This window comes from Lissotriton vulgaris, chromosome 5 (genome assembly GCF_964263255.1).
Source record: "Lissotriton vulgaris chromosome 5, aLisVul1.2, whole genome shotgun sequence".
Lineage (NCBI taxonomy): Eukaryota > Metazoa > Chordata > Amphibia > Caudata > Salamandridae > Lissotriton > Lissotriton vulgaris.
Genome location: NC_141693.1, coordinates 1,965,506,321 through 1,965,523,242, shown reverse-complemented (window position 1 = coordinate 1,965,523,242; position 16,922 = coordinate 1,965,506,321). Strand labels below are relative to the sequence as shown.

Genomic DNA, 16,922 nt, shown 5'->3' with positions numbered 1-16,922 from the left:
CTTATTATGCGGGATCCGCAGCCGGTCACCTGGTCGGATCACTATCTGATTAGTTTTTCGTAGGACATAGGTAGCTCCACCCCGGACGTAGGGAAGGCCCCTGGACTGCCCTCAAAAAGATCAACATCCCAGCTCTGTCCAGAGCGCTGTCTATTACGCTCCCCGACAAAGCCTCTGACCTCGATGGAGTAGTGGAAAGTTTTTCAGACTGGATCAGCCAGACCGTCAATTCTCTCCCGCAATCCTCCGCGTGATGTTGATCGCGTGGCTCTCCCTCGAAGCCATGGTTCACTGACCACTTAAAAACACTGAAGATGGGATGTAAGAAATTAGAACGGGACAGGCGCCTGGAGTATTGTCCCCGGACTAAGGTTGCACTCCGCACCGCCCAAAGAGAATTCTACGCTGCCATCAAAAGAAGCTGGGGATGCTCAGACGTTGGTCCCAGGCACTCCACACCACTGGAGTCAAGCTAGCCGGGCTGATGAGAGGTGTTACCTCGAAACCGGTCCGGTCCGCGGATGCTTGATTCCGTTCTGGGAAGGACATGGCTTTTGTAGTTCGGACTGGACTGTTCCCATGGGGCACAGGGTCAGAGCTGATTTGCATATCGCCATTGTCTAACCCAGGGTGGTGTGGAGTGCAAAAAAACGATGGATTTGGGCCCAGATCTTTTGACTGGGATGAATGTGTGACATTGATCCACATTCGGTCCATCACCTGTTTTGTTTATCAAAAGAAGCCAAGCATTAAAAAATGGGGTATCACCCAAAATAGTCTTAGGACCTGGGTATCAAGCGATAAACATGGAAAAATAGTCCTAGACCTATACTTCGTATTGCAAACAAATCAATTCTTTGAGAGATACTGATTCACAGGAATTAATCCTAAGCAAGAAATAACCTAAACAGTGTTCTTGTCCATACATATACATACAATGCACCCATTAGATGTTCCAAAAGATATTCATTACAAACATCATCATTTATTGAGATATTTACAATTTCATAAAAAAGCTTTGTACAAAATCCAAATGAAAAAACTGCCAGGCGCAGTAGTAGAGTGCAGGAAAAGTGCTTGTGTGAGAGAAAAGCTTGATAAAAAGATAGAACAATTCAAATAGAAACAATAAGGTACAATTCCTTACAACAGAAACCTGACCCATAAAACTAGATCTGACCGATTTGTTATTTCAACAAAATATAGTGGATGGGGGGATGGGGGACTGGATTCAGGTTTCACAAAAAATATAGGGGGAAGGGCAGTTGTCGACGTTTCGACCGTGGCGCATTGGTGGGTGGGTTAACACCTCAGCTACGGGTCTTCATCAGGACAGGGCAGGGGCGGTCAGGGAAACCTAACGCGTACGATGGCAGCACTTCATATAGGTGAGCCTCCACTTAATGATGTGCTCCACCGGCAAGATATCTATAAATACAGCGTGACCTCAAATCTATCAATGAAGAGGTATGTCCTTACGTAGAACTCAATCACAAGGCATATGAGTGTAGTATTTGAAAAACACACTCAAGGTTGGTTTAAATACAGGAACAAAACTCCGTCAGTTCTGATTACCTTGATATTGCAACTGGCACCAGAAAAACGTAGCAACCACATTAGTAGCAACACCTGTCCGTGTTAAGCTGAAGGAGTCCCTCATTTGATTCTTACTGTATTAGCTCGGTGATGTCTAAATATCCCAAAAGAGCGCCGTGGACACACGACCGCATTCGATATCTGGCGTCTCTAAACACGAGACGCCAGATATCGAATGCGGTCTCTCCAGGCTGTCTGATATCGGCATTACAGATATGGCCTTGTCCTGGGTCAAATCTCACCCCCTTGATCTATCTGGCAGAGAAGCTGGGCGCCCAAATTATGGCTCACGCCCATGATACCCAGCTCCTCTTTACCTGGAAGGGTGACGATCTCCAAACTGATGTGGCCCAGCAATGCCTGTCTTCTGTATTTGCTTGGTTGGCTCAGGCAAGCCTCAAATGCAATGAAGATAAATCCGAGATACTCCTCTACGGCCAATTCCCTCCGGCTTTTAGAGAATCCCTCTGGCCCGCTGGGTTCCCCTGCCCTAGTGGGGATTGTGGTGTCGCCAAGAACCTGGGAATCTGGTTCGGAGCCGACCTGGGCTTCCGTGAACAGATTAAGCGACTCTCAGGGACGTGCTTTGGCACGCTCAAAGCCCTAAGGAGGTTCTTTCCCCTGCTCCCCCGCTCTGCCAGGGAGACGGTGGCCAGGGCACTCATTCTATTGCGTCTTGATTACGCTAATGCCCTGTACATCGCCATCCCCGGGTATCTCCTGGGGAAGCTGCCGGTTATTCAGAATGCAGCTGTCAGGCTCCTGTTTAACATCCAGAGGAGATTGAGCGTACGTAAGAAGCTCAACAACTTGCACTGGCTTCCTGTGGCTCAGCGAGTGCGCTTTAAAATTCTGACCCTGACACATAAAGCTCTACATGGTCCATTCCCCTCCTATATGAGCTCTAGGTTTGCTTTTTACCTTCCCAACCGCCCTCTCCGCTCTGCCTTCCAAAGACGGTTGGTAATTCCCAGGTTTCGATGAGCACCACTTGGGGGACAGTCTTTTGTGGTTAAGGCTACCACCATGTGGAATGCTCTGCCTGATGCTCTGCGACATACCAAGGAACTAGCTACTTTCAAAAAGCTCCTCAAAACTCATCTGTTCAAGCAATCTGTGTAGCCTTTCTGTCTGTTCTGTCACTGACCTCCCTCCGCGCCAGGACACTCTTGAGTAGCAGCGCGCGATACAAATCTCTATATAACATATAACATAATTCACCAAGGACTTCAGGAGTCGAAGACGGAAAACCTGAAGCTAAACAGTGAGGTGAAAAAAACAGACCGGAGAACACCAGTAAAGGGCTGTCACTCGGTCTATTAACCGATATTTATTTGAATCCATTGTGTATTACGTTATAGAAACATAAATACCATTTATTAAACAAGCGTTTGCAAAGCAATTGGTCTCAGAAATATGAAACAAACAAAATAGGCAAGCTTCCATTTTGGACAAAGTTGCCACATTCTTCAAATATATGTAAAATGTCCACAACATATTAGATTGTCTGTGGCTCTCCAGTAAGTCGAGAAAATAAGTCCTCCATAACATTTCCAGAATAATTGTTGAATTTTGCAGCCAAGTACTGGTTGAGAAGGCAGTGCACAGCATGTAAATCTGTAGGAAGGCATGGAACATTAAAACAAGGGTTGCAGGTATGTCACTTTTGTGTCTGTAATTTAAAAAGCATGCCATGCCTTTTCCCTCTGCCAGAACTTAAGTCCACAGGACAGACAGCATGGAGGATACATGTGTGCAAATGTCTCATCAGTTTATTGTGTTGGTGCATTTGTTGGAGAGCAGGCCAAGGTGCATGAGTGGATGTTCTGGGGTGAATGCTGTCCTTTTTGTCTTTCTGTTGCACTCACACTTACCTGTTGCCACCCTTCACCTCGTTGCAGTATTAAAAGGCTGCATTATTGGGCGCAGTCCTTCCTCGGAGGAGTACCCCGGATCCTCGTGGGCTTCAAGCGCGACGAACGCACCGTGGTGAAATGCAGGACGTTTGACGTCACAGCGCGAGGCCTGACTCAGGTTGGTAAACCAGGGAGGGGAGAGGATATAGTGCGCATGTTAATGGGATGGGGAGCCTGCACCAGGCCTTTGAGTAAGGTGCGGTCAGATAATAGCTAACAAAGTGGACTCTAGACACTTTGACACTGCTTTTTGTTTGGGGGAGCCTGTGAGCTGACACAATAATTAATGCTTCATTTATACAGTTCACACCAGTAGCTATGTGCCTAATTGTCAGGTGCTCCTGATACACCATTTCTGGGTGGCCTGTCCCACAAGGATGAATGCTATGTGGGTCCTATTGCAATTTGAAGCTATTGCCTAACTGCTCTAGGCACATAGCTTGCTGCCATCGAACAGCATCAGAGCTCTGCCCTCATATTCTCCACAGCAGTGTGACCTCATAGTTAGCACAGAACTCTCTACCATCCTGCACATGGGCTAAGGGAAGCTCTGTGTGTGTGCGATGGGAATGGTTTGGGGGCCACAGCCCGGACAGGGGCCACTGGGCTCTATCCACTGCAGTACTCACCATTTTAGCATCACAAGGCAGTGAAGAAATACTCTGAGCACAGGCAAGGCGTACATAGGCCCTATCTAATCGATAATTGAAGAAAACTGAATACACCAGGATTTATTATAAACATGCATATTGTTTTTCCAATTAAAGGTTATTTTGTTGAAAAGTTATAGCTATCAATATGACTAGTAACTTAGGAGGACGTGTTAGAGAAGAACAAAACAGGGATAGACTATATAAAAAAATATTATGTATTGAATATGGGATGTTGTATTCAAAAATTCTAATAAGATGATCCCAGACCTGCCACCAAAAAGCATCAATGCGAGAACAAAGGAGTAACATATAGAATAGGTAACAATGAGGTACATTGCACGATCAACTGTTATGTGTAGCGACTTTCCTTTCTTTGTGAGAGGATAGGAGTAACAAATAATGTGTTGTATGTGAAAAAAATTTTTTAGATAACATTTGCTGCTCTTGAAAGAAAATGTAACTTAGACCAAATCTTATCCCAACCATGGGTGGACCACTGCACCTGCAAATCGTTTTTCCATTGTAATTCTAGAGCAGTTTTGGTTCTAATTGTGGAATATGAGATAAGGTGTGTATATATATTAGCAGGTTTAAAATTATGTGTTAATAAAGTGTGTAATATATGATCAACTGAGATGATATGTCATCATCATCCTGCAATGACGACATGGTGTTTCAAATTTGTTGACGTAACTGCGTGTATTTTTGATTAAATGAATAGTGTAAGTTAAAAAGTGACTGAACTGTGGAGAACTGAAGGAGAATGATTTGGTCAATAAAATAAACTCATTTTCCCTCCCATAGCTTCCAGAAAAGGATTCTGTCATTTATTTTGATATTTATTATAAACAGGGGAAGAATTGATAAAATTAGTGCGAGATGACGATTTTGGAAAGATCATATAATGTAAAAGTTTATATGACTACGCAACAGCGGGATAGGACAGGAATCTGGACTTAGACGAGAAAGATAAAATTACGTAAAAGAAAAGGGGAAAATAAATGAGGATTCAATAGAAAACCATAAAGGTTTAGGAATATCATTATTATGTTGAAACCAACGGGAGGACTGTTTGAGGTAAAAAGCATCATGAAATTGGGAACATTTACCCCACCATTATCTTTAGGAAGTTTTAACTGTGATAAGGACATGCAGAGATATTGATTATTCCATAAAAAAATAGAAAGAATTTATCTATTTTTTTCAAGAAATGCATGGGAATTTGAACAGGGATCATGGCAATTAGGTACATTATATGTGGAGATAGTATTATTTTAATGGAACCAAACCTTCTCCACCCTGATAAAAAAAATAAAGGATACTATTTAGTACAGTCACTGTCGAGTTTTTGTGATATTTCTTCAAAGTTTAATGTACAGGTTGTTTAAATTGATTTAGTAATCCACAAACCTAAATATTTAATTCTGGTTGGACTCCATGTAAAACCCAAATCCCTAACGTTTTCTCTTAGACATAATTTATTAAGTGGTAAGATGTCAAATTTATCAAAATTTTGTTTATATCCTTAAACAGTAGCAAATTGATGAACTTCAGATTGAAAAGCAGGAATGGAAACACAGGAGTTAAAAAAGAGAGGAGTTTGAGAGATAGAGGACAATAACATAAGTGTACACTGATAATTTGAGGTGGGAATTCTTATATTAAAAGCCAGATATATGAATGCTTTGTTTGAAGTGTAATAAAAGTGTTTCCAGAGGTATTATAAACAATAGAGGGTATAAAGGTCATCCTTGGCGTACTCCTCTCTGTAAAGAAAAGTATTCAGGGGTCATTGGCAAAAATAGCTGTTTTTGGGCTAGAATAAAATAAAGAGATTGGTCTAAGATTTTGGGGCCAAAGCCAAACGATTGTAAGGTTTGGAATATAAACTGCCAACTAATGCGATCAAAAGCTTTTTCTACTTCTAAGGCAATGGTAGCTAACTCATGGGGAAGCTCTTCCAAGAATATTAAAGCGGCGTCCCATGGTGTCAGATGAAAAACAGCCTTTTATAAAGCTGACCTGGTCTGGGCTAATCATTTAAGGGACTAAGTGATCCAATCTGAGAGCTAAAATGTTGGCAAAAAGTTTGTAATCCACATTCACTAATGATATGGAACAGTAATTTCTCCAGTGTTAGAGATCTTTGCCTTCTTTAGGTATTAAACAAATAAGGTTTTCTTGAAAAGTATCAGAGGCAGCATGGGAGTGAAATACAAATTGATGAAGTTTGAGGAGGGGAAACATCCTTTACAACAAAACTTTTACAACGCAGTGCTATTACAACACAGGTTTTACAACGAAAACCATTACAACGCATTGCACTGGGGGCGCTCTAGGATAGGGAATAGTTTTAATTTACTATCCAACACCTTCCCTACTATCCACGGGGACTGGAGTTGGAATAGTAAATTAAACTATTCACTATCCAGCACCCCAAAGCGCTATGCGTTGTAACAGCATGCGTTGTAAAAACTGCGTTGTAACAGCATGCGTGGTAAAAGCATGCGTTGTAACGTCATACATCCTTGAGGAGCCATGGAAATAAAAGGGCAGAGTAATGAGAATAAAATTCAGACATGAACCCATCTAGTCTTGGAAATGTATTAGGTTTCAGTTTTAAAACTGCCTTGGAGATGTCCTGAAGAGTAATATCAAATTCTAAGAAGGAGAAGTCCAGGTCATGAAAAGTAGATTTAGGAACGGAGTTTCAGTATGAGGAGATATGCGAATTGGAGTGAAAGGTCTCCTGGTGTAAACAGACTTATAGAAGGTAGAGAATTCTTTCAGTATGTCTTCATCCTTACTAAGTATTTGGTTATATGAGTTCCTAATGGAGTCAATCTTTTTACGCTCTTGTTTGGCTTTTAAATAGTTAGCTAAAATGTACCTTTCTTATTTAACCGCCATGATATCTAACATTTTCTCAGAGCAATATTGAGGAAGCCTGTTCAGTGGATAACTTACTAAACAGGAATTTCACCTTTATAAGGTTTTGAAGAAAGTCTTAAGATTTGGGTGATAGAATGTGTGTTCCAGCTTTTTAATTTCTGTCATTAAGGACTTAGAGGCATTTTCTGCATTTTTCCTTTTACCTTGAACATAATGAATGATAAATCCTCTTGCTGAGGCCTTAAAGGAGTCCCATAATGTATGCATTTGAAATTCCTGGGATTCATTAAGTATGAAAAACTCATTGGTAAAGCTGAAAAATTGCTTATTAAATGTGGGAATTAAAAGAAGAGAATTATTGAATCTCCTTTGTCGTATTGGGTAAAAGAATTGGTAATAAATCAAAGTCAGCAATAGTGAGAGCATGATCAGAAATCAAAATAGAACCAATTTCAGCATTTATCATGTTTTGAGCTAGTGATTTTGAGGTAAAAATATTATCTATCCTAGATCGAGAGACAAATATTGGGGAGAAGAAGGTATACTCTCTGGCATTTGGGTTAGCTATTCTCCATGAGTAAATCAGAGCTTTTAGTGTAATGGCTATGCAAAATGTTTTGTGCATTTTTAAAGGTATTAATTTAACTGTAGAATGTCTATCTAAAATTAGATCAACAATTTGATTACAATTTTCTCCCATGACAAAATATTCAGAAGTAATATTCAAATGTTGTGTGTTATGATCAAACGAAAAGAAGTTGTTTACTACTGGGGGCCCATACACATTAAAAATTGCAGGGCCAATTTTGTCAATTAATAAATCCACTATATTCCACCTATCCTCTGTGTCTGCAGAGTGGTTAATGGTATTAATGTTAAACTTCTTATGAATAAGAATTATAGTACCATTTTTCTTCTGTACCGCAGGATAGAAAAATACTTGACCAATCCAATTTGTTTTCAACTTTAACACTTCTGTTTCAGTGATATGAGTTTCTTGAAGGAGAGCAATACCTGTATGTAATTTAGATAACTCTTTGTTGTTTAATTGGGTTATTTAAACCCTTAACATTCCAAGTAGTTACCCTGAATGTTGACAATATGAAATTGGTAGATGAGAACCGTGCTTATAATGAGCAAACAATGTATGGGATATAAAGAACAAACTGTAGAACTTCTGAAAATATAGAAAATGTATAGAGAAAAAAAGATACAGTCTAAAAGAAAGAAGAAGGTAAGAGAAGAGAAAAGAATAGCTGAGATATATAACAAACAAGAAGAAAGAGACTGTACATGTCATAAAACTAACGATTATGAGACATACTTAGGGTAGGAATATCCATGTGAGCATAGGGTGCACGGGGGAGTTCCAGACGTTCATAAAATCCGTAAATTACGTCAAGGTGTGGAGAGATGCTGTTAAGGAAAGACTATATTAATCAAAAGAAAATATATGCAAATAACAATATTAGAACAAACACTCTATAAAAGTCTTGGAGAACAGACAATGCTGCAACTATTCAATTGAACCTTCTCTACATTGATGAAGAAAAGAGTTCTACTTTGCAGGATCATCATATGTCATTATGCTATCTGCATAGGTAACTTTGAAATGGCGAGGGGGAATTCGGCTATATTGAGCATTAATAGTTCTGAGCTGTGGACGAAGATCTAGAAATTGTTTACATCTGTCTACTGTAATCTTCGCAACATCATGAGAAAAGTAAAATTTATGGGTAGACCATGTTATTTGCTTCTTCATTTTTGCAGCATTAATGAATTTTAAGAGGTCCATGTGTTCCAAGAACAGGATGATTTGACCTCTGGGATTAGAGGTAGACCTGGGACCGAGCCTGTGAGCATGCTAGATGTTGAGCAATGTAGAGACAGGAAGATCTAGAAGTTTCAGAATGAAAGCCTTGAAGAACTGTAGAGGGTCATTACCCTCCACATTTTCTGGTAAACTATAAATTCGGAGGTTATTCCTACGGTTCCTATTTTCTAAATCCTCAGTATGCCTTTTCAAATAATTTATTTCCAATAGCATCTTTTGAATCGTAGAAGTAGAGTCTTATTATATGACCGACCTGTTTCTTGAGGTCAGAGACACCTTTGTCAATTAAATACCATTTATCCTCGAGTTTGTAGAGTGCCCTATTAGTTTCTTACATAAAAGGTTTCAACGCTCGTATTTCTTTGAATATTAATTTTATATATATAGTTGATGATTTAACTGGAGAGGGAGAATTGTTTTTGACGGTAAAAAGCGGCAGCGTTCTCACGAAAAAGCAGAGAAAGAGATATGTGCAGGTTTCCAGTGATGTACTCGCCCCATAAAATTAATGATCCATCAATACTTGATTATAAGTATTTCACTGAGAATGTTATTATGTAGGAAGAAACATATAAACAAAAAGCGAAATTGCACAAGAAAATATACAATATTACATCATCTGCAGTGCTGTATTCTTGGGGGAATTATATGTTGTAGACTGAACAAGCTATACAGTGCATTCATAGCAGGTGCTGTCTTACTTGAGTGAGTAATAGCCTAAGAGAGGCAATGGGTAATAAATACTTAGCAGCAATGCACACCGTAAAATAAAAACTTCTTAAGAGTCACTCAGCTAACATGAGGAAATGGTAAGGAAATATTGTATGAGAAAAGATGATGACGTTCGTAATATCCACATATGGTAGTTAGAAAGATTCAGGATTGCCTCCGTAGTCTAGAAAAAATTGTCGTTCAGCAGACAGATAGAAACAGCAGGCACTCAAAAAAGAGCTACAATTATCCAAGTTCTAAAGAAGCTGGACAACCCAGGGATGCAGAAGCTGGGTATTCGCTGAATAAAGCTTTTAAAAATATATTAAAGCAGTAAAGACATAAGAAGGCAGCCATTTGCGATAGAGGTAAGTTATATTTCCAAGTATCCCACAGAAGAAAAAGGCTAAACAGGCTCCCGGAGGACAGAGCAGAGCCTTGCCTCACGTATGTTGCCAGCCAGGTCAATCGTATCCCTTCCATAGGGTGCACCAGCGCAACTTGAGATTTCATATGGTGCAATACAAGAAGCACAAAATGGCGGCTGTCATAAAGAGAAAACAGGGCGACCACTCAAAAATTGTCAAAAAACAGGCCAAAAACGGTCAGTGAGGTGCTCAAACGCTCACCCGCATCTTCCAGAAGGAATTTCCTTCTCCCATCAGCACCCTTTGCTCCTTGGTTTAATGACAAGCTGTGAGCTGTTAAATGCCATTGCTAAAAGCTTTACAGAGCTTGGCGCTACAACTATTCGCTGGAATGTAAACCTGCTTACTCTCTGACTCTGAAGAGGTATATGAAACAGGTTAAAACAGCTAAGGCTGAATTCTTTGCAAAGGAAATTCCATCAGATTCTCATCCGACCAGGACCATTTTTTCCATCACTCGCTCTCGGTCTAATCCTACTTGTGTGTTACATCCGCTGCTCCTAATCAATTGCTTTGTGGCGATTATCGATATCCTTGCAATCTTCCCTTCTCAATCAAATATGTCATGTTCAGCTTCAACTCCTCTGTTGGCACTGGACAGAGGCATGATTTCTCCAAATGCATGTTCTTCTCCGGTGCTGCCGGATCACCTAGGTTTACTCTCAGCAAGGGAGCCCGATCACTTCCGGTCTGGACTCACTACCTCCCAGGGTATGAAAACTTCTATCTGACTATAGTGCTCCACCTCTAGCCACCATATGTAATCCATCTCTGGAGATGGCTATGGTGCTCCCAGAGTGGAAAAGAGCACCAGTGCTTCCTCTTTTAAAAACACCTCTGCAGATCCATCAGTGATCAGTAACTACAGACCTCTTTCCCTTCTGCAGTTTCTTTGTAAAATTCTGGAGAACTTTGTTAATAAAAGACTCTCTAGATTTTTGAGGTACCATACCTTATTAGATGTGGACCAGCTTGGGTTCCGCCACTCCATCAAATGGAAGGGGCTTGGTTATAGCAATTAACGATCTGCATATTACAGATGGTGGTAGCTAAGGGCCATCAGGCAGTCTAAGTACTACTTTGCCTGTCCGCATCATGACACCCTGATCGCAAATCTGGATGAGATAGTGGTCAAGGGAAGGGTTTTCCTGTGGCTGGAGTAATTTCTAGAAATAAGGATGTAGGTAATCCAACTACTCCCTTTACGCTCCTTTGTCAGAGCAGAGGGTTCCTCAAGGCACTTATTAAAGCATTACATAATTTAAAGTGCATCTAAGACCACTGCCCAAACTAATTAGGTCAAATGCTATAAACACCACTAATTCTTGCGCAGTACTGCACCTCGCAGTGGCTCAGAAGTAACTTTCTTAAATTCAGCAGCGATAAGACTGAGGTCATGAGCTGCTTTTCTGGGTCCTTGTTGCGTCCTATGGCAGGAGACTTTTGGCCGCTGGAGGATAACTCAATTCCGATTACTTTGTCCCCTGTTCGAAATTTGGAAGGCTACAAAAATAATGATTATCTCTCTCTATTCATGCCCTTAGATTTTCCTGCAATTGTTTCAGCCTACAGGGGCACTTTGGAAAATGATACTTTAGTTGAAAATTTATTTTGCCCCTGTTGTGGTACAAAGCTTCATTCTGGGCAGCTTGGACTATGGCAATGCCTTGTTTCTAGGTGCAAAAGGATACCTTGTTCAGCGCCTGCATCATATACAGGCTGCAGCAGCTAAACTTGCACTTTCTTTGCCACGTCACTCCTCTACTTCATTGGCTCTCTATAGCCAATCAAATGCAGTTTAAATCATTGTGTACACAGCTTTTAATCATATCAGGCCTCACTTGCTTCGACATAAATTACAACGCTACATTTCGCTTAGATCTCTACTCTGATCGAATGCTAATCTTCTGAAGTTTCTCAAATTTAAATAAGTTCAGATTTGGGGCAGAGTGTTCTCTGTGCAGGCTGCAAGTTTTTGGAGTGCCCTACCCATCTCGCCCCGCTCCATCACCAACCTCAGTACTTTCAGTAAAGCCCTGAAAACCTGGCTTTATATTCTCTAGGTGCTTTCTCTTGTCTTGACTGGTCTCTGATAGCTCAGCACTATGATGCCTTTCTAAGTAACAGTGTGCGCTATGTAAATATTTTTAATAACAATAAAATTAAGCTGCCCCGGTGCACCCTGGGATTTGTAGTCCTGTAGAAGTACCCCACTTGGGGTTGGTTCTGCACCCACTGTGAATCCCTCCTGCTCTCTGGGGTCAGCTAGGAAGATCCACTAAGACCGAATCAGACCTACCACCCAAACAGATCGAGGAGCATACCAGATTGAGGTCGTCCACTGTGACGTGACAGCCACAGATGCCAGATGGGGAGTGGCTAGAGACTGATGCCTGCTGCTCACACACTGAAGTCCATGTATCGTGGCGGTGCACAAAATGTGGAGTGAGGCGCTACCACAAGTTGTTTTCTGAGCGACATCTGTCACTGTGGCAGTGTGACTTCTTGAGCCACAAGCGCCGGGGGAATGTGGCCAACATCAAGTATACACCTGTCTGGCGCCTCCTTTCTGGAATTTCTCACTGTGGGGTCTCACCCAGAGGTAGACTATTACCTTCAGGCACACATGGGCTGTGCACCAGCGATGGCAGAAGCCGCAGCCGGGTCACCACAACTGCTGGAAGATAGCTCCATGATAATCTATTATACATCTTGGTGCTCTCTTTAGTCCTTCCTGCACAGCTACTTCTTACTGAAGGAAAATGTCCTGTGTGTTCCTTGAAGAGACAGCCACTCCCTGTAGAGACCCTCTCATACCACTTCACTTCAGTGATGGCTCCTTCCTTCAAGCCTGTGGGATTGTTGCAGGATGTCCGGTCCATTCCAGACCTAAGAGAAGACTGGGTGAGATAGACATGAGTCCTAGATTTCTGACATTTGCTGCAGCACACAGAGTCCCCACACCACCAGAGCCCCATTGCAGATGGCACTCAGGGCAGGGGTGCCCTCCACATTCAGCCATGCATGGGACAATTTAGATTTTTCACAGCCTGGTGGGCAGAAAATATGACTTTTATTAAAGACACAGAGGCTTAAGATTATGCAAATCTGCTTTATCTTCTTTATTGCGCAGCTCAACAATTGAAGAAATCTAGTACTTCAATAGCATTCTAGTAACATATAAAGTCCATCAACATGTAGCATTCTCCCTTCTCTGTTGATGTTGAGAACCGAATAACTTCTATTACTTTAAATTTTCAAGCGTAACATTTTGTATTCTGATAAATAAAATTGAAATACAATCAGAAATCTTTACTCCATCATGAAGGTGTTTCAGTGGTGGTATAATCTTAGCTTCCGTGTCTTTAATAAAATCCAGACTTTATGCCCACAAGAGTGTGAAAAATCTAAATTTTATGGCATGACACGTAGGCTAACAGTATGCAAGTATAAAATGCATTTATTACATTATCAATAGCGGTTCTAATAGTTCTAAAGTAACAGCTTTTAAACATTGTTTCATTGGACCAATCTGCAGTTCTAATGATATCTTATAGGTTTCCCTCCTAGAAAGAAAGTTTTGGAAGCTGAGGCACCCCTAAAGTAGTGTGCACCAAATATAGTAATTTCAATGCCCACTTCTTTCAATACCTCTTTCACCCATCTAGCTAGCATGGGGGGTGATACTGCCTTATGAAGTGATCTGTAGGATAATGGCAATTGATCTGTGTTTCCCCTCAGGGTCGCAGTGTTTCTCTAATATTCGGGATCTCCAGAAGAGAGGTATTACCACTGTAATTTCTTTGTTCCTGTGGGCATGTACCAGTAGTCTGGGTAGCATAACAAATGGAGGGAAAGCATAAGGTGTTAGGCCCTTCCAATTCTGAAAGAAAGCATCCACCCCTAATTCTTGAGGGTCCGGTTTCCAGCTGAAGAATTTCGGTAATTGAGTGTTCAATATGTCTGCAAAGAGGTCTACCCCAAAAGGCCCCCACATTGATTGGATGGTAAGGAAATTTCCCTTGTGTAACTTCCAATAGCTGTAATCTTTGAAAGTCCTGGAAAACCAATCCGCGGCCCCATTGCTCATGCCTGGAATGTGTTCTGCTATTATTGAGATGCCTTTGTTCAGGCAGTAACCCCAGAAGAATTTGGCTAAATCTGTCAAACCTTTGGAGTGAGGGCCCCCCATCTCGTTGACATATCTGACTGCAGATACATTGCCCATTCGTAGCATGACAGAACATTTCATTAAGAAGGATTGCAAAGGAGCCTGCTAGTACCTCTAAACAGTTGATGTGTGTAACTCCTTCTCTTGTTCTGTCCAGCGGCCCCCAGTTGTTGAGTTGCTGCATTTGGCCCCCCCATCCTTCTAAGCTTGCATCTGAGTCTATCACTATGTATGGTGCTTCCCCGAAAATCGCTCTCCCATTCCATGCCTCTGCATTCTTTAACCACCACCTTATTTCTTTCCTTGAATCCATGTCCAGAGTTATAATTTGGAAGTAGGATTGGTCTGCTCTTAACGTTTTGGCTTTGAGTTTTTGAAAAGCTCGGTAATATAGGGGACCTGGGTAGATAGCTTGGATCATAGTGGACAGGAGACCTAGAATCCTTGCTAGGGCTCTCAGATGGAATTCTTTCTTCCCTAATAATTTCCTCAAGTCTTTGCAGAGTTTTCTTTGTTTTTCCCTAGGTAATTTTAATTCCGCTCGTGTTGTGTTTATAACAAAACCCAGGAACTGTGTTTCCTGGCATGGGGTTGTGCAGGATTTTTATTATGAACCCTAAGTGTTCTAACAGTTTTATGGTAAGGTCTGAGTGAAGTGGATTGGGCCATTATAAGGATGTTGTCTAGATATATTGTGAGTCTTATTCCCCTTGATTTGAGCCATCCTACTACTGGGCGAAGAACTTTGGTGAAGCACCAAGGGGCTCAGGAGAGCCCAAATGGGAGGCTGCCGAATTGCCAAAGTTTCCCACTGGGGTGAATTGGAGGAATTTTTGATACGTGGCCAATTTCGGATGGTCAAGAATACATCTTTGAGATCTAGATGGATTAGCCATTCCCTATCCTTAACATGTTTCTTACAAGGTGTAGTTTCTCCATTATGAAGTAGTAATAGATCATCCATTTGTTTAGTTCTTTTAGGTTTATCACCAGTCTTAGCCCTTTGTCTTTTTTTCTACTATGAAGATATTGCTTACAAAACCTCTTGTGATACTAGGATCGAGTCCTTGTGGAAGGAAAACATTTCTTGGGGCATTCTTGTTTGTACTGGGGTACCAGTGAATTTTATTTTGTATACCCTCACTGTTTCTAAGACCCAAGGGTCTTCCGTCACCACATTCCAGTTCCCAGAGAATTGGGCTAGTCTCTCTCCCACCTTTAGAAGAATATGTAAAAGGTCTTTGGTAAGTCTTACCAGCGAAGAAACCTCTTTGTTTCCTTTCTCAGCGGAACCCTTCACCACAAGCTCTTTGCTTCTGCAGGTAGAAGGTGGAGTATGACCCGAAGCCTGCTGGAATCTTCAACCTTGTCCGAAATAGGGTCTTGAACTGCTTTGTCCACGTCCGGGGAACTTACCCCGTGTCCTCCGCGGCCCTCCCAAAAATTCTGTCCTGGAATACTCTTTTAATATCCTCCTGGGATTTTTTAATGGAGCTGAATGCCCCTACATATTTAGCCATGTCTCGGATAAAGTCATCCCCGAAGAGAAGCCCTTGAGCTGACGCTCCTCCTTCTTTGGAAGCCAACTCTACCAGATTTAGATCTATCTTGAGAAAAACACTCTTCCTTCTTTCGTTTGAGAGTGCCGTGTTGGCATTTCTAAGGAGACAAATTGCTCTTTGCAACCATTGGTGGAATCATCTAGGTAGGCCCCTTCGGCCATTTCAAACATTTTCGTGAGTGGTCCACTCAGATCGAGTAGTTTGTCTTGGCATGATTTTAGGCCCTTGTCAGTATCTTTCCTTGGGTCTTTTCTCCCTTTTGCGATAATCACTACAGCTTTTGAATCTAGTTCTGGGGTTAAGGCTACTTTGTCTGGTATGTAGGAGCATGGGCATTCAGATTTCAAGCGTGAGCTGACATCTTTGGGTATCTCTTTCCAGACCCAAAGGGAGAGGTATTCTGAATGTGTTGGGAGCGGTCCACTCTGGGGATAGGGGATGTTTAATTAAGAAAGGGTCGAACATACTCTTTCTGAATGGGTCCATAATGCCCATCTTAGACCCAGAGGCCCTTGGTGCCTTGTCATTAATTTCAGTATCCTCTTCCTCAATATCTTCAATGTCTGCATCTAGGTCGGAGGAGCAGGACAGATCTATGTCACCCCCCATATCATTATCGCTGATGATGGTAAAAGGAATAGGGCCCTTTTGTTGCCCATCTGAAGTGCCCAAGGCACCATCAAGTTCACCAGCAGCGCGTGAGGTCAATGGAATGGAGCAATTCGATTTTTTTAGCCCTTTTGAAGTATTCTCCCCAGTGCTCCTTTTCCTTTGGGCCTTATTTGCCCCATCTTCCCCTTTAGGGTGTCTTAAGGCAGCGGTTGGCCAGCCTGTTTAGGAGAGGGCCTCCAATATTTTATTTATTGTGTCATCATATCACCCAATTACTTTACTAATGGCCTTGTTTATTAGTCCTTCCATTTTGTCCTCACTGAGGGTTCAAGGGACATACCAGCAGGTGAGTATTTGTCAGCGTTGCTTTGTAGAGATGGTTGTGACAGCTGGTTAGACTACAGCTGCGAAAATTCATTTGGTCTCCCAATCTATCAAAATGACAGTTGTAGTCTATTTAGTAGTATGAGCCCAATCACACAAAACGATTATAGAGAGTTCCCTAGGACTTTTCTTGTAAAGTCCTACCTCTATTTCCTTTGGAACT

At 41.6% G+C, this 16,922-nt stretch overlaps 1 protein-coding gene across 1 annotated transcript in view; it reads left to right on the top strand.

Annotated features, from left to right (window-relative positions):
* Positions 1 to 16,922, top strand: part of LOC147717895 (decapping and exoribonuclease protein-like) — a 91,713-nt gene that overhangs the window by 53,954 nt on the left and 20,837 nt on the right. Inside the window, exon 5 of the mRNA XM_086924665.1 lies at positions 3,498 to 3,630. Within this exon, the coding sequence (XP_086780791.1) occupies positions 3,498 to 3,630 (133 nt within the window). The remainder of the gene's footprint in view (positions 1 to 3,497; positions 3,631 to 16,922) is intronic.